This window comes from Gavialis gangeticus, unplaced genomic scaffold (genome assembly GCF_001723915.1).
Source record: "Gavialis gangeticus isolate Ggan-Ray unplaced genomic scaffold, GavGan_comp1, whole genome shotgun sequence".
NCBI lineage: Eukaryota > Metazoa > Chordata > Crocodylia > Gavialidae > Gavialis > Gavialis gangeticus.
The window spans coordinates 18,183,985-18,201,679 of NW_017729002.1; the positions used below are offsets into that span (position 1 = coordinate 18,183,985).

Consider the following 17,695-nt stretch of genomic DNA (forward strand, 5'->3'; position numbering starts at 1 on the left):
GGTCTGAGAGGCAGTGTGCTGCAACCCCCCATGGATCTGCCGATGCTCACATCCCAGTACATATGTACACTTGCACACACATACATGCACTCAAATGTACATGCACATGCATGTAGTCACACACACACAATGCTCACGCACTTGCATGCATCCATAAGAAGCACACGTGTGCACGCATGCACAGGCACATACACACACCATGGCCTATGCCCCTACCTGCAGCCAAAGTCAAGCTGTATTTTGCCCTGGTGGCTGTTTACAGAAATTTGGCCCAGTGCAATGGAAGAGCACCATTTGCAGAGTGCATTCAGAGCAAAACTGGCTGGGCTGTCCATAGGGCTGGGGTCAATGCTAGTGCTGCTCCCTGCTTGCTGCTTCCTGATAGCCAGTGAACAAATGTGGTTGCCCTGCCACCTCTTCCATGGAAATGGCTCTGTGGCTACCCTCACTGCCCTATGTAGCCAAGCAGAATAGGAGTCAAGAAGAGAGGGAGGCTGGAATTGCAGTGCTATGGGCAGAGCTGGCAGGCTACTTCTGCTCATGTTGCTGTCATATCCACCTTCCTTCTGTGGGCACCACAGAGGCAGACACAAGTGAAGACAGAAAGGCTGGTATGTGGCTGGGCCAGCATCAGCTCATGCCCATGCCTCTCCTTGCAGAGCCCTGCAGCTTCTTGTGCCCCACCCTGATGTTTGACCCATGCAGGTAGAGGAGAAACAGCTGCTTGTAACTCCCGACTCAGGCTGCAGGACAGGTCACTCATGCCTGCAAGGCTGGGGAGAGGCAGAATGCATCCCCAACCCTCCTTGCTGGCCCTGGGCAGGGCTGTGCAGAGGGGTTGCTGTAGGCCCTGAAGCAGCCAAGCCAGTTTTGCTGGCCTGGCCCTGCTCTCCTCTCCTTGTGTTAGGCCCTGGGAGGAACAGGCAGCTTCTGAGCCCAGCCTGGCTCCTGAGGCCTCCTCAGTGACCTTAGGACTAAGGACGCTCCTTCCCCACAACCCGGGGAGTGGGCATGCAGCAAGATGAAAAATGCAGCCCTTGATCAAGAGCCAAGGGGAGGGAGGCGCAGGAGAAGGGACACAGCCAAGGAGGGAAGGGAATCCAGGAACCCTGCCTCCCCCAGTGGAGAAGTGCTGACAAAGTGACAGCAGAGGAGCCCCGCCCCCCTAGGGCCCAGCTGGAGGAGGGGGAGGGGCGGTGGTGGTGCAGGGTGGGAGGGGCATGTGGCAGCTCAGTCACCCAATGCACCAGCTGTTCAGCTCCAGAGGCGTGCACTAAAATCTGGCCTGATTGCACAAGGAGAATGTGTGATAGACTCAGTGTCCTCCCTTTGGGGCTCTGCTCAGGAGGGGCTCAGGGTGCAGATGGCAAGGAGCCACTGGGGTGACTTGATGGACATCGACAGAGCTGTGAGGGCCGGGTACTGAAATCCCAGGGAGAATGCAGGTCAGGAGGAAGGGCATCCCCGGAACTGGAGGGGGCACAGGGCTGGTGCAGAGGACTTCAGGGTGGGACTGAGAGACATTTCTAGGGCTGTCCCCATTTTCTACATAGAATTCTACATAGGTCTTCAGATCTGGGCTTTTGCTTTCCAGCGCCCATTTAAGAGCCATTGCAGGGTCCTGGTACCAGGCAGGGACATTTCCAGTGGTGGGTGAGTGCGTGATCCTTTGTTCAAGTGTGTGGAAGGCAGGGGAAACACCATGTATCTGGGTCCAAGAAGGCAGTTTGCCTTAAGCGTTCCCAAGGATAACTGTTCTTCTGGTGTGGTTTAGTACCTGCTGAGGTGTTGGGGCTTAAAGCCCACGTTATGGAAATTGGAGGCTCCTCCCTAGCTTGCTCCTGTAGCCATATGACTGAGGGCAGGCGAAACTTGGCGGCATCTGAACCCTGAGCCTCCGGCCTTGGGCCTGCACGTAGGATGCCTGCCAAAAAAACGCTGGAAATATCTGAAGCCCCTGGTAGGGGTGGAGGATATTTGCCAGTCATAGGGCCACTTATGGTACTGGACTGACTCATGGATTTGGACTTGATTTGTCTGATTTGGCTTGGAACATGAAAAATTTCTTTAAAAAAAAAAAGTGTGGTCAGAGCAATAGTAGGAGACCCTTCATCTGCTCTCTCCCCTGGCTTCTCCTTTCCAGGCCACCCAGTCGAGACTGCACCTCCCTCCCTGGGCTGGAGAGGGAGCCAGGTCTGGAAGACAACTTCTCCCTGGTGAAGGACGCTGCTCGTGGCCGGCACTGGGCATCATGCATTCCCTGGATGAGCCCCTCGACCTCAAGCTCAGCATCTCTAAGCTGCGGGCTGCACGAGAGAAACGCGAGAGGGGCCTGGCCAGCACCAAGCACCGGGCCCTGCACCGTGAGCTCAGGATTACAGATGATGGCACTACAGTGATTGGCCCCCTCTCTCCCAGCTCTCCACCAGCTGGTAAGGGCCCCAGCCCGCAGAGGGCAGGGGTCCCGCTGAAATCTCAGGGTTAGGAGCACCCACCTGGGCTTGGGCAGAAGCGGGCACTATATGCTTTCATGCTGTCCTCCATGTGCAGAGTGGAAGAGAGGTTAGGGCCAAGGTGGGCAAAATATGGCCCACAGGCTAGATCCAGCCCACCAAAGAATTTTATCTGGCCTGTGTTTGGTCCCTCAGTCCTGCTTCCTGTTCCATGGGCAGTGACATGCTGGGAGTGAATCATGGTTCTGCCCCGGGCCCCCCAACACTATCACTGCTCCAAGATCCTGGCCCTGACCTTGCCTACCTATCCTGCTCCCAGAGGCTGCTTCCCAACCACTTGTGGCCCCATCCCATCTGCATGGCCCAGTGTACCCTGCCTGCAGGGGTCCTGGGCTGCATGAACATCGCATACTACCCAAGGCTCTTCTGCAGGTGGCCACAGTGGTGTTGGCAGTAAGGGGGGTAGGTGGTGGGCACCAACCAGTGACCACCCACAGAGGCTACCAGCAGTGTTGGTAGCAAGCAGTGACCACTTGCACCTGTGTGCACCCTCTAGGCATCATCAATGCCAAGCTGGTCTCTGTAGAGACCCTAGGGCAGTACAGGGTTGCTGGGTGGTGACAGTGCAGGGCTGGGCCCTGCGGCAGAGCTAGTTAGTGGGTTTTGGTGAGCTTTGGTGGCGCTCACCCAGCCCACAACAGCTCACCAAAATGCCCTAAGTGACTGTCCAGCCCAAATAATTGCCCACTTCGGGTTAGGTAGTGCCTTGTTTGCTTGAAAGGATTCAGCTCCCAGATGCCCTGGCCAGGGCAAGGGGTATTTGGGGCACAGCCTGGCCCCAGGCCCCAAGCAATCAGTACCTTGCCCCATCTATTGCTGGGCTGTCATGAACTGGAGTCAGCACTCAGGGAAATTAAAGTAGATGAAGACAAGCAAAGGTGGGGAAGGCAATGTCATGACACCACCATGTATGTCTCACATTGGATGGACACTAAAGTAGTCCAGGTTATTTTCACCCGAGGCTGCCAGACCACTGCTGTGCCCCAGCACAGAGGTGGATGCACTCTTGCAGGGATGTGGAGAGGGAAGTCCTGTGAGGAAGCCATGAGAATGAGGGATGTTAGGGAACATGGAGGTTGCTTCTCACCCTTTGCCCTGGCTGGTTCTGTGTCCCCTCAGGCCTCCTGGCACACTCCAAGTTCCATGACAAACGGGATGCCCGCTTCTCCTCGGTACCCATGATGGACCTGAGCCTGTCTCCCCCGTCAGGCCTGGACTCTCCTAGCGGCAGCACCTCACTATCCCCTGAACGGCAGAGCAGTGGTGACCTGCCCACATCCTCCACCCCACATGTAAGTGAGACGCCAGGCCTGGCACAAGGAGCACTGGGGTCTTAGGCACAGGGAACAAATGCCTATGAATGCAGTGGGTGAATGACCAGGCCCAGCTCCTTCCTTCTGTATTTGGCAGGAAGGGGCTTTCCCAGGGTCACCCTGGACAGGGCCTGTTTGATCTGCCCTGGCACTACCAAAGGTTGGCAGCTGGACTGATGCTGTGGCTGCCAGTCATAGTTCATCTCTAGAGCCCTTACTACTCTAGACCAGCAGCTGACCTGCAGTGGGAATAGGCTGCCCAGAGCAATAGGACCAGGGATGCTGCTAGGGTATGTGGGTAACTCACTTGGCCTTTACCCCCAGGAATAGGCTGGGGTCCATTCTGGGGGTGCAAGTGTCTTTCCCAGTCTGTAATCCTCTCAAAGGGAATGGGTTGGACAGCAGTGCGGGGTAGAGCCAGGCTGGGCAGGCACAAGAGCCAGCTGGGGCAGAGCTGGGCAGCAGAGTGAGCAGGGCAGTGAGCAGGCAGGAAGAGGGGGGATAAATGGCAGAGGCTAGCAGTGCCAGTTACCTATCACATGGTTAAAAGGAGTGGGCAATGGCCCCAGGAAACAGGCATGGGAGGCCATTTCTAGGAAGTGGGGTCGCCCAGGCACAGCCCAGCTGCCCAGGACTATGACCGTGCAAGCCATCTGTTAATTTTTCCAACCCAGGCTGTGCGCCAGTATTCAAGCCTTGTTTCTGTTAGTGAGAGAAACTGCTGCTGGAGCTAGGGACCTCTTTGTTGCAACCACCTGTATTTACTTGGGAGGGACAAAGTCCCGTTTCCCAGAACACCATGGAAATCAAACAGCAGGAGTTAGTGGCTTTGCCCACAGTTCCACAGCCATCTCTAGCCAGCTCTTCACCCAGCAGCTCTCCTCTTGAGGCTGGTTCTCAGAGTCATGCAACAAGCCTCTCTGTGGCTGGCTTTCAGGTCCTGTGTCTGCTCTTTCTGGGCAGTGCTGTGCTGTGTCTGCCTTCTTCCTTTTCCACCCCTGGCAACTTCCTCAGCAATACCCATCTCCATGCAGCCCTGTCTGGCCACAGAGGTCCAATCCTGAGTGACTGTGAGTAGGCCTGTGCCTGGGTGAGAGTTCCCATTGCTTCAGGCCCATTGCCACTTGCATTTACATTTGTGTGTGGGACAACAGGTCCACCCCCAGCCTGGGCATAGCACCCTAGTAACCTGTGAGGCAGTGCCAGCATGGATCATACCCAGTCACTGATCTGTTGAGCTCTGCTCTCTGGCCCTGACCAGCCCCTGGCACTGTGCCATCCAGAGATGCTCTGCCTGGTAGAGAAATCAGAATCTATATTACCTTGTCTTCCTCTGAGGGCAAAGCAGGGCAGGGGCTGGCTTTCCCAGGGATCATATTGAGTTAGGACAGTATGGTGATTCCAGCATAGGGTGATCATCCATCCCAGTTGGAAATATGGGACATCTGGGACACTGCCTCTCCCCCTTCCCAAGTCAGTGGCTTGATGCAAGGAAAGGTAGAGGCAAAGAGGTATGCTGCAACAGGCCAGGCCAGGATGTTCATTTTAATCTGCACCCCATGCCCAGGACCTGCCTCCAAAATCCACTGTCCTGGGAAAAGCAGGATGGAAGGTCACCATATAGCCAGCACCACTTGGTGCTAGGGCTGGGCTTTCATTCATTTCAGTGGCCACATTTCCTGGCACCATTATCCCTTGGGTGCTTTGTGTACAGGGGTCCCCTGTGGAGCTCAGTGGGGTCTAGCTGGTTTAAATGCCATCTTCCACAGTAGTCTGGAGAGCACTGGCCTTGACTTGGCTCCAGGACCCATCTGTGTGAGGTGAGCGAGCATTAGCACAAGGGCAGCATGGAGACCTGTTGCTCAGTGACCACCTGCATCAAGGAAGGTTGGGATCTGAGGCAGGGGCCTCCCAGTGCCTTAGGCCAGGGGTCAGCAACTTTTTTGGGCAGAGTGCCAAAAACACCTGCGACCTCAACTTGTAAGATGTTGGCATGCCAGGGGAAGATGGTGGGGAAGCTATGAGGGGCCCAATCCTTGTAGTGGCAGTACAGCCCCAGCCCCTTCTCCGCTGTCCGCCCTGAGGTGCATGTGCCAAGCAAAATGTCTTCAAGTGCCAGAGGTTGCCTACCCCTGCTGTAGGCTGAGGCTCTCTCCTTTCCCAGTCACTTGCTCTGCTGCCCCCATGGAGCCAGCCCTAGTTTGGCCAAAGGAGCTGCTCCGTCTTCTTGCAGCCAGTTGGGTGCTCCCAGTGTCCTTGAGCTGGGGCTTCTAACCAGTCATTTTTGGTCTGCCCTGCCCCAGGATTTCCAGTCCTTGCGCTACATTGATGGCATCCCCAGCTCTTTCCAGTTCTTCCTGCCACTGAGCTCTGGAGGTGCCCTGCACCTGCCCCCCTCAGCCTTCCTGACACCCCCCAAGGAGAAGCGCCTGTCCCCAGAGCTATCCCTGCCAAAACAGCTGGTGTGCCGATGGTCCAAGGTGAGTAGGGGTCTTCCAGTGTGTCATGGTGTCCACTCCAGGTGGCTGGGAGGGGGGTAAACAGAGACTGCAGCCACGGAAGCACATTACAGTAAACCAGGACACAGCCTTTACAGAGAGGGGCTGCATAATGCATACCTGGGTGTCACAGGGGCTGTGTGGTGCATGCTCTGGTGCCAAGGGGGCTGTGTGATGTGTAACTTGGTTCATGGGGACTGTGCAGTATGTGGTTGATCTGTGGATCTGAATACACCATGTCCTACCTGTGCCCTGGCATTCTCCAGACATGCTGGAGAATCCAACCTGTGTCTATAGGTACCTTCTTCCTCCTGCACAGAACAACAGAACAGTGTTGGGTTGCAGGATGGGAACCTGGCAATATGGGAACAGATTTCACAGCTCAAAGAAGTCCAGGCCAAGATCTCCAGGCTTATGCCTGCCCTGCTGACCCCAGTTGGACCCCCTCCAGCTAGAAACTGCATGCAGTTCCCAGAGTGGTGGTTTGCCTGTAGCTGGCATGTCCCCTAACCCCCGCCCTGCTCCTCCTGCCCACAGTGTAATCAGCTCTTTGATTTGCTGCAAGACCTGGTGGACCACGTCAATGACTTCCACGTGAAGCCAGAGAAGGATGCTGGCTACTGCTGCCACTGGGAAGGCTGCGCTCGCCATGGCAGGGGCTTTAATGCCAGGTAGGGTATGGGACAGAGGACACATTGTCCAGGGGTGGTGACTTGCAGTCCAGATGGCACTGCAGGAGGTGGCTAAGGAGTCACTCTCAGTAGGAACATAACTCAGCCGTGTTGTCACGAGCTGTGGTGGTTCAGAGACATGATACATGGAGAGTTTCCAGTCGGATTTCTGCTTCTCCAGAATTAATCACCTGCATTGAATTTTCCTGAAGTGGGAGAGTAGGAAGTCCAGGAGTTCAGGAGTGGGATAGAAGATTGTGGACTTGACACCTGTTGGACAGGACAGGCACTGGGGATCCAGGCTTAGTGAGTCATTGTGGACAGTTTGATAAAAACATCAGTGTGGAGCTCAGCAGCCATCACAAGGCAAACAAGATGTAAGGGATTTTTAAGAAGGGAATTGTAAACAAAATGGAAAGTATCATCATGCCCCTTTATAAATACATGGGCGGCTAGGAGCTGGAACCAACTTCCTAGGGAAGTGGTGCTGGCTCCTACCCTGGGGATCTTTAAGAAGAGGCTTGATGACTACCTAGCTGGACTCATTTGAGTCCAGTCTTTTCTCCCACCCAGGCGGGGGGTCGGACTTGAAGATCTACAAGGTCCCTTCTGACCCTACTTCTATGATGGGCATCCACACTTTGAATACTGTGCCTAATTCTGGTCCCCACACCTCAGAAAGGATACAGAAGAACTAGAGAAGGTACAGAGAAGGGCAACAAGGATGATTAGTGGTATGGAGGGGCTTCCATGTGAGGAGAGACTAAAAAGGCTAGGCCTATTCAGTTTAGAAAGGGGATGCTTAAGGGGGGACATGATAAGAATTTACAAAATACTAAATGGTGAAGAGAAATTGATAGGGATTTATTATTTACTCTGACAATGCAAGAACTAAGGGATACAAAATGAAATTAGTAGGTGGTAAGTTTAAAACTAACAAAAGGAAGTTCTGTTTCACACAGAGTGTCATTAAAGCATGGAACTCATTACCACCAGATGCTGGGGAAGCTGGCAGTTTAGCCAGATTCAAAACTGGACTTAATACATTTTGGAGGAAAGGTGCATCAGTAGCTATTGACCATGGGAGTTAGGGATACAGCCTCTGTATCAGAACTTCCTAGACTCTAAATGCTGGAGGCTGAAAGTGAGAGAGGAATAGTGGAAAAGCCCTTGATCATACCCTGTTCACTTGTCCCTTGCAGCATCCACTCTTTGCCACTGTGTGACATGGGACAGTAGCCAAGATGGACTTACGGTCTGACCCAGTAAATGGTTGTTCATATGTTCTTGTCACTGTGGGACAGGAAAGCTGCTGGGACCCAGTGATTAGGCTGTGTGATGGATTAATTGGGTGGAGGCTTCCAGGTTTTTCCCTATTCCTCATATAACCTACAGAAAGCCCTTCCCCTTCCTCCTTTTTCCCTCCACCATCCTCTTCCCCTCCCCTGTGTGCTGGTGACCATATCTACCTCACTCCCTGTCCAGTGGGGGTGGGTCCAGGCCTGCTTGTGTGCTCTGTGAAGTGAGGCACTGGCTCAGGAACAATAGTTCCCCAGGTGCTCTGTCCTAGAGTTCCTGGGGCAGGAATGGCATGCCCCCTGCAGTCCCCCTGGACATTGGGCCCTGCCAGGCCTGCTCATAGCAGCAGAGCTGTTGCTCTCCCATTACACAGGTACAAAATGCTGATCCACATTCGCACCCACACCAATGAGAAACCTCACCGCTGCCCTACGTGCAACAAGAGCTTCTCCCGCCTGGAGAACCTGAAGATCCACAACCGCTCACATACAGGTCAGTTGGCAGGGAAAGAGGGGAGGGGTTCCTTGCTGGGCTTGACTCTGCTCACTATACATCCAGTGCCAGAGAGCAAGGTGCTTCCCTCATCCTGTTCAGCTCAGGTATCCAGCATGGAGCCCCTGTGGTGCTGTGTAGTGCTGCAAGATGAGAGTTCTCTGTCTTCCTGGGGTCTGCTGGGGCTGGGCAGCTGCTAGCAATGGTGCTTTGGAGCTGGGGACACTTACTGTGGGAACTGGCTTGAGCCCAGCAGTAGCTTTCACATGGGCCCCTTGGCAGTGAGAATGTCCCATTGCTTTTGGCTTGGAGGTAGCCTGGAGGTGAAGGCCCAGGGCTCATACCTGTGCTCTCGGACCCGTCTTGCTCTGGGAACCTGTGGGAGATCCCGGTGCTCTTGTTTCCCCTCTGCAGGCGAGAAGCCCTACATCTGCCCCTATGAGGGCTGCAACAAGCGTTACTCCAACTCCAGTGATCGCTTCAAGCACACACGTACACACTACGTGGACAAGCCCTACTATTGCAAGATGCCTGGCTGCCACAAGCGCTACACAGACCCCAGCTCACTGCGCAAGCACATCAAGGCCCATGGCCACTTTGTGTCTCACGAGCAGCAGGAAATGCTCAAGCTCCACCAGCCCCCAAAGACGCCTGTCGCCTCGGCAGAAGTGCCTTATGTCAATGGGGCGCAGATCATCATCCCCAACCCGGCTGCAATCTTTGGCAACCATGGCCTGCCTGGCCTGGGTGCATCCCTGCCCATCCCCCTCACACCAGCACCCCTGGATCTCAGCACCTTAGCCTGCAGTGGAGTGGGCTCTGCTACACTGCCGGGGCTGCCCAGCCCAGTGCTCTCCCTCAATGGTGCACCCTTGAACTTGGCCAAGAACCCCTTGCTGTCATCTCCATTTGCAGCGGGTGGCCTGGGGCTTCCAGTTGTGTCCCTGTTGGCTGGTGGGGGGAAGACAGAAGTGGAGAAATGCTATGCAGGTGATACCAGAGGGGCCAAAGGCATCAAAACTCAGGGGCAAGAGAGCCGCAAGGAGTCCTGTGAGAGGACTGAGCTATCGAGGCTGAGGCCAACTCCAGAAAGCTTGTCGCTGCTGCCTGGGACGGTGCTGGATCTGTCCACCGGCATGAACTCCATGTCCAGCTCTGATACTCTGCCCCCTGGGTGGGTGGTCATCCCCCCAGGCTCCGTCCTGCTGAAGCCAGCTGTGGTGAATTGAAAGGTGAATGAAGCCCAGCCACAAGCCCAGCACCCTTTGGCCTGTGGCTCAATGGGCAGATCCAAGCAGGGACAGGGAGAAATGGCATCCCTGCACCCTTCTCCCATCACCTCTTACCTGGACTTCAGCTCTGTCTTGTTAACCTTCACGAAAGAAGAAACCAACTCTTCTGAGAATAGCAATAATCCCCATGCAGTCCCTGCAGCTGATGATGGCCCAGCCCCACCAGTTGGCTTGGCTTTGTCTATTCCAGAGGCCTCTTCATGGGACCGTGCCAGCCAGCAACTTTCCATGTCCCCACCTTGCACCTCCTGCAATCCAGCTAGCCAGTATCAAGGCTGGGTGCATCCCAGAGCAAGCTCTGTACCCCTGACAGAGCCAGCCTGGATGGAGGAAGGACTAGGACCAGGCTGTGACCCAGGAGGCAGTGTGCTGATAAAGCTGGACTGTGTTAGTGGATTGGGCCTGGTGCCTGAGTGTGGTGTTGCCCACTGTCCCTCAGAGGGAGCGGGGTTACTCAACTGGGTGGCCTCGTCTGGCTCAGGCCTCAGGCAGAAGCAAGCATCTGTATTTATTTATCAGGCGTGCCCCCTTTTTCTGACAGGTCCGTATTGGGCTCTTCTCCCATGGTGCTGACCAGGTGTCCTCCAGCCTGAGGCCTCAGCCATATGGCTGCTGCAGTGATTTCCCAATGCCCATTCCACTCCTCCTGCCCCTACACTGTGCATTTCCTGCAGATCGGGCACAGGAGCAGGCTGGTTTCTGGTGGAGAAGGAGATGCTGTTTCCATAGCATTGGACCCAGAGATCCTCTGCGGGCCCTGGCACCTTAAGGTTTCTTGGCATAAGGCAGGTTTCCTGGTGGGCCGGGGGCCTCTAGCCAAGAGCAGAAGTGAGGGGTCCCATCAGTCACCCAGATTCCTCTCTTCGCACTGTCCTGCAGGCCGTGGCTCCTCAAGCTTCATGTCACCCTTGTTCCTGCAACCACAGCTGCTCCTTGGCACCAGGCCCACCACCTGTCCTGTGTCAGTCAGCTTGGCAGAGACATGGCTGCCTGATAGTGAATGGTGCCAACCCGGACCACAGCCTTGCTTTGCCTGAATTCTGCAGTGATGGGAATTAAACCTTTGGTTCCTCCTGTCAGCCTTAGAGAACGCTTTGGGATGGGCACCCACATGGGCGCAGGCATGTGCTCCACCCATTCCAAGAGAGTCAGGTCCTGGTTGGCATTGCCTCTGCAGTGGCCCTGCCAGCTCCTTGTGTCCACTTCAGGTCTTGGCACCAGTCACACCCCACATCCAGAGGCTCCCAGGGTGAGTGTTGCCAGCTCCTCACCATACCCAGCAGGAGGGAGGAGAAGCTGGAGTCAGCCAGGGGCAGAGGATGCCAGCACAGCAACCAGAGTGACCTGCCCCCATTTCCCACCGTCACCTGCAACAGGCAGCTAGGCTCCCTACAGATCCATCGGGGGATTTCCTGCCCTGCCCTGCCCAGAGCATGGCATCCCTCAGCCCTGGCAGTGAAGGGCCCAGCCAGGCAGAAATACCCACACCACTAACATGCTGAGCTTTGCTCTGCTGGACATCCAGCCCCACTTGCAGCATCCAGGATGTGGACATGGACGAGCCACAACCTGCTGAGGAGCCTTTCTGTGTGTGTCCATCGTGTGCATGACCCAAATGAACCCATGCAGTGCCAGGGTCCCATGTGCCAGTGGAACCAGCAGAACTGAGCCACAGCTGAGCCCTGCCAGCTGAGGCACTGGGCAGCGATGAGGCATCAGGGAGACCCTCAGCTGGACTGCATCGACTCCGCTCCTTTCTACACTGGTTCTCCTGGACCAGGAGACAGATGGCCCTCCCTGACCCCACACAGTGCCACAGAGAGAACTGCCTCCCCTGTCCCCGGATCCTACCTGCGACAACGCATACTGGCTAAGTATGCGGCTTGGACCCCCGCAGCACCTTCCCTGGCAAGGAGCGAGGGCGCCATTGTGTTTAGCTATGTTAGTACCTTATCATGTAATGCAAGCATGTGCGGCTGGCAGGCGGCATGGGACAGAAGCACCCTCTTTTCTTGGCGTGAACCCCAGCCCCTTTAGCTGGGTACCCAGGTCTGGGGAGAGAGGGGGCAGTTCCTCATTTAACACACTGGAGCAGGCAAATTGATACCCCTCCCCCAGCACTGCGAGGCATTGTGGACACCCTGTGCGCTTTGCCTGCCCCCAGGCTCAACCTGGGTCAGTGCCTACCTACTGCTTTGGCCTGTTCACACAGGGCTGCACCTTGGCTGCTCCCAGGAATGACTCCATTGGCCTCCTCCCCAACTCAGCCCCCCATGTGCCATCAGTGTCCCCAGCCCTGACACCTCTCTGACCTGGCACTGAGCTCTGCTCACATGCTTGTCCATGCTGCTGCCTGTGCAAGCTGAGGCCATGGCCCTTCCTTTGCTGGCATGCCAGCCAGCTGTGTCCTGCCTCAGCCAGCAGAGAACCTGTGCCCAACAGCAGGATATTGCTGCACTCCTGAGCTAAGGACTGGGACCACTTCACCCCCTTGGAGCCCTAGCCCTGATCCCCATTCACCAGTCACTCCTAAGCCTGGGTCCCCACAGAAAGCAAGTGGCAGCTAAGGGGAGGCCCCCCCACACACACACACAATTGGCCTTGAATGGAAGAACACAGCAGGGAGTAAACAGGAGCCACAGCTTGAGAAATAACCACCTCTCTTCCTGCAGGCCAAGCACATCCCCTTGCTCAAGCCCCAGCTCACTCATGTGCAGGGCAGAGGGGGAACAGCCACGTGCCTGTCACAGCCACTTGCTTTCAACAGGCTCAGCTGTGGACAGGGGGAAGGGGTGTCAGCTGCTGGGGAAGGTGCAAGAGCTTTCAACAGGCTGGGCCTTCCTCCCCTACCTCCTAGCAAAAGAGTGTTATTTGGAAGAGCAGCCCTCACCCCCCAATTTGCCCTGCAGCACCCTGCTGAGGTGGTGGGGTGAGGCATATGGAAGGTGCTGTGCTCAGAGCCCCCAAGCCTGTGCTCTGGGAGGCTGTAGCCATCCCACCAAACCACATCAGGCCCCACGCCTGGGAGCAGCTAGGGAGCAGCTGGGGCCAGTCACTTCAAGAAGGGGCAGGAGCCAACAGGTAGCCAGGCCAGTGGACAGAGCAGGGGCAGCAGAAGTGCAGTGCAGGGAGTGCCCCATGTGCTTGTAGCCATGTCCCCATACAGCAGTGTGGCCTGTGGCATCTGCAGTTCCCAGCATGGACTGTCCCACCCTGGGCCCGGTGGGGCCTGGCTCGATGCTGGGTCAGAAGGGATCACAGGACAGTCTGTGTGGGGGGTTGGAGATGGGGACAGACCTGGGACCCTGCACTGAAGGGTTCTGGAAGTTCATCAACGGCCAAAGAAAAAAGGGTGGCTGCAGGGGCTTGTTGTGGCCACAGAGCTGCAGCAAGGCATTTGTGTTGGTGCCCGCTTGGCGAGGCCTGGGCCTGCCTCCCAGGCAGACCTGCACAGTACGCACCATAAGCTGTTCTAGACACCGCAGAGCCGCAAGGCCCGTTATAAGCTACGTAAACTCGTTAGACTGACTAGCCCTTTGAGTGGCGGCTCTGCCCACCCCCACTTCCTGGGGCCAGGTGTAGAAGCCACCTTCCTGCCCAGCTCTTACGCAGTGCAGGCTCCTCGGCTTCCCTCCCTCCCTGCACTGCCCACCGACACTCCCTCTCCTGGGGGATTCTTATACCTCGGCAAGAGATGGCCCTGGGACTGCCCCCTCCCTAGGGGGCCCTCATTTTACCTTTTGACTGCCCCTCAATTGCAGCGGGGTCACTTGTGTCTTTCTTTCCCCTATTTGTCCACAAGGGGGTCCTGTGTACCTCTCAGCTGCCCCTCAGCAGGACCCCTGCTACACTGCCTTCCCCTGAGCAGTGGGGCTCCTGCAGCCCTGCATCACTGGGTGTATTCTCTGTGCCCTCCCCCCCACCCCCAAATGCAGCTGGTGGAGCAATGGGCCCTCAAAGTCTACTGGGAGGATCAGGGACTTTCACCAGCCCCACATCCCAGAGCTCCATCCCCACAGCCAGGCAGCCTGAGGGAGCTGGCCTCTCTGTCCCCCAGCCCCCTTTTGGTAACACCTGGCTCCAGGGAGCCCACGGGGGTTGCTGAGGGGAGCCTGGGCTGCGGCTGCTGCATCCCATCGGGGAGCATGAGCTGATGCCGGAAGAGCAGTGCGCCACTCAAAGGGTTACCCTTAGCACAGCATGTGACTTGGTGATAGACTAGGCCTGCTAGGGCCGGTGTACGTTTCTTTTCCGTTCGTTGGTTTGTTGTCACACATTCCAGGACATCAGTATTTTAACGGTTTCTAAGTGCCTTTCTATTGTAGTTTCTGTTTTTTCTCTTGGCTCCATTGCTGTTAGCATAGACTTTAAAAATAAAGAAATAAGGAGAGATAAGCTAATGACTATAACACTGTCTTCCTCCATGGGAGAGGGGAGTTTATTAAGAAAACAATAAAGTGAGTTGAAAAGTTGCTTCAGACATCCTGGCTTGTGATTATGTACCCCTGGTGCCACCTTGAGAACCTCCAGCTATGCAGAGCACAGGCCACAGCCTTGTGGCCCCCACCCCTTGACCTCCCTTTACCAGCTGGATACTGCCAGCAGCAGACAGGTGTTTATCAAGTACAAGGCAGGAAGGTGCATGCAGGCAGCACATGGGGCTCTGGGAATTAAAGCAGGCTGCGTTCAAGCCTGCAGGACGAGGCTACCCACCTCACTGCCCCCTGGTCCTTTCTGCTTGCTGCCCATTCAAGCTGGCTGCTCTCCATCTATGCAGGACCAGCATGACTGGCCTTCTGGCTGCTACAGGGCTTGTGATGGAGTTGGAACTCAAGCCCATTCTTTGGGCATCAATGCCACTCTTACCTCCAAAATAGACCAAAAGGGAAAGAAGCAGGGGCAAGCCAGGATTAAACAGAATGAGCCCAGGAGCAGACAGGAATAGTCAACTTTCCCTGGGGCTGCCACTGGAGTGAGAAGCCAGACATCAGCCATGCCACAGCCCATACCCAGCACAGGAAGGATGGAGGGGAGGGTAGAAACATCTGAATAGCTCACGCCTTTCCTTACCAAGGACAGGGCACCAAGGAGAGGGAGGAAAGTGGAAATGGCTTCTTAGCCAGCTGGGCCTAGCCAGGTTATTCTCGGATCCAGAGTCTTGGCCAGTCTGAATGCAGCACCCCAGAAACAGGTCTCAAACACACAGGGTGAATGCCATTTGCTCCCACTCCTCTCCTCCCTCTTCCCCTTCCAGGACTTTTTCACCTCATCACCCAGGAGGCTGGGGGCTCTCCCTGGCTGCAATTCCTGAGCACTCTCCCCTGTGGGCACAGCCTTAGCCTTCTTCCCCAAGCTGCAGGACAGCACTTGCCATGCAAACCCTGTGCCTGCCTCCCCTGCTGCAGCGGGTGACAGACCATGCGTTTATGATCTAGTGGGAGTGAGCACCACTGGCCACAGGATGAGCTGCTGCAGTCAGAGGGCACGGCTAACCATGATCGGCTGCAACCCAGCATACAGCAAGGGCAGAGAACAGCCCCAGTGCTGTCTCTTGGCTGATGCCAGGCTGGAATGGCTCAAAGAGCCCAAGTGGCCTCTGCCCTCCATCTCAAGCCAGTGCTTTTCCACTACTCAGCTCAAATCTTCCTGCAGCAATGAGTCATGCCCAGGAGACAGGGCCATACATGCAGGGCAAAGCACTTGGCTACAATCCAGTGTGGTAAAACCTGTCTAGGAAACAGGAACCAAACCAGTGTCAGCCATGTCCCCACAGTGTTCTGGCCTGGGCAGCACCAGACAGCAGCCCAGGTGGCAGGGGAACTCCGGGGCTTTGCTCTGCTCCTGGGCAAACTCCGTTCCCCAGGGCTGAAAGAGCTGGACAAAAAGCAGCCTCATGGCAGCTTCGGGACACAGGCAGCTCCAGCATACCTTCCCCAGCACTTCCCTGCCTGCTTGGGCCCATGGCTCCCAAGACAGAGTAGGACGACCACCACTCTCAACAGCTACAGCAGAATCAGTATCAGGTCTCTGCTGCCCCTCAGATGCCAGCCTGAGGAAGGGCCCTCGCATTGCTTGGCTCTGCCCCCACTACTGCAAGCCACAGAGTAGTGGCCCCATGCAAGGGCAGGAGAAAACAGTGCAGAGCTCAGTGGATGGGACCAGGGCTTTGCCTCGGAGCCATGCGTACAAAGATCTTTGCCTTGGAGCACCATGCTGCCAAAGCGGCAACTGGTGGTCTGGCACCTGACCACTGGGTATATTTTTAGCCCTGTGGGAGGGGGGAGGGGGTGACCACTTGGAAGCGGTGTTAGGGGAATGGAGTAGTGAAGCAGAGCCAAGCCCCCCACCCCCATCCTGTGCTGCCCACTGGACCAGGACTGTGCGCCTGTCCTGCAGGGTTATCCCAGAAGCCTCCCCCTGCACCTGCCCCAAAGCCCTGCAGCTTCAGATACACACAGGGAGGCAGACATTTCCTGGCTAGCTATAATTTAGTGGGGAACACAGGGGACAGAGTTATGTCTCTGGCTTCTGCTCTTCCTGTTTTTGGCTCTGGGCCTGGATCCGCAGCTCCTCATCCAGCCGCTCCTTGGCTCTCACCACCTGTGGGACAAAAGCCTTGCAGTGACTCAAAGTGCCATAAAGGTGGGGAGAGGGGGAGGGCACAGCTGCTTTTCCCAACTTAAGTCAGGCCCCTTTACAGGCTTCCACAAGACAGCCCTTCTAGTCCCTGTTCAATAGTGCTGCGAAAAGAAGCCACGTGGAGGCAGCACAATCAGGACACAGCTGCTGATGCCAAGTTATGCAGCCAGGTACATGCTACATTTGAGGACAGTTTCCAGACCAACTCCCAGCCCAGCAATACATGCTCCCTGGATGGCATGAAGCCTCACAGGGTGAGTACAGGGGACTCAGAGGGGGTAGGGAGTGTGCGAAAGCCCTTTGAATCCTGCCAGCAGGAAGTTCCCGCTAGCAGCCTGCCCTGAAAACAGCTCATTCAGCTGACACGCACCCAGGCAAACACACCAAGAACCCACGGATGCCTTACAGCGTAGGGCTCCAAGAGCTCACTGCCACCCCCATGAAGCCAAGCCACAAGCTCCACCCTGCTGCCAGCCCAGGACCATGGTGCAGGGCTGGCTGGAGTCCTGAGCCACCTGCTTACCTTGGACTGCACATAAAATGATCCCCCCAACGACTTGTCGTTCACCTTGAACAAGTGCTCGTAGTTCTGCCAAAGGAAACAGGTGCTCTTAGCCATGGTGCAGGACGTGCCAGTGGCCAGGAGCAGGGGCCGGCAGGGCTGTTCTAAACAGCCACCGGTCTCAACAGTCACTGCCAGAGACGGCCCGCAGCGTCTGCGCTGGCAGAGAAGAGGCCTGGGTCTACCCTAGTTAATGTCACCACCCACTGACCCAGAGCCACCAAGGGAGCGAAGAGCTGCCAGGAGGTCCTGCACCCCCTCAGCCAGCGCCTCGGCCACCAGCAACAGGGGACAGAGAGAGTTCCATGGGCAAAGAGGAGTCCCAGCAGTGGCAGGGTCCCTGATCTACGCAGAGCTACAGCAGGACAGCTCGGCCCCCCCCCCGCCCGCTGCGGCACCCCCAGCCAAGGAGGGCA

General features: G+C 56.3%; 1 protein-coding gene across 1 annotated transcript; it reads left to right on the forward strand.

Moving 5' to 3' along the window:
• Window positions 1-1,262: 1,262 nt before the first annotated feature.
• GLIS2 (GLIS family zinc finger 2) lies at window positions 1,263-14,551 on the forward strand. The gene is made up of 7 exons (XM_019507561.1): window positions 1,263-1,445; window positions 2,144-2,432; window positions 3,633-3,805; window positions 6,130-6,306; window positions 6,862-6,995; window positions 8,668-8,786; window positions 9,201-14,551. Exons 1-7 carry the CDS (start codon window positions 1,440-1,442, stop codon window positions 10,013-10,015), a joined length of 1,713 nt encoding a protein of 570 aa, XP_019363106.1. The 5' UTR covers window positions 1,263-1,439; the 3' UTR covers window positions 10,016-14,551.
• The last annotated feature ends 3,144 nt before the right edge of the window (window positions 14,552-17,695 follow it).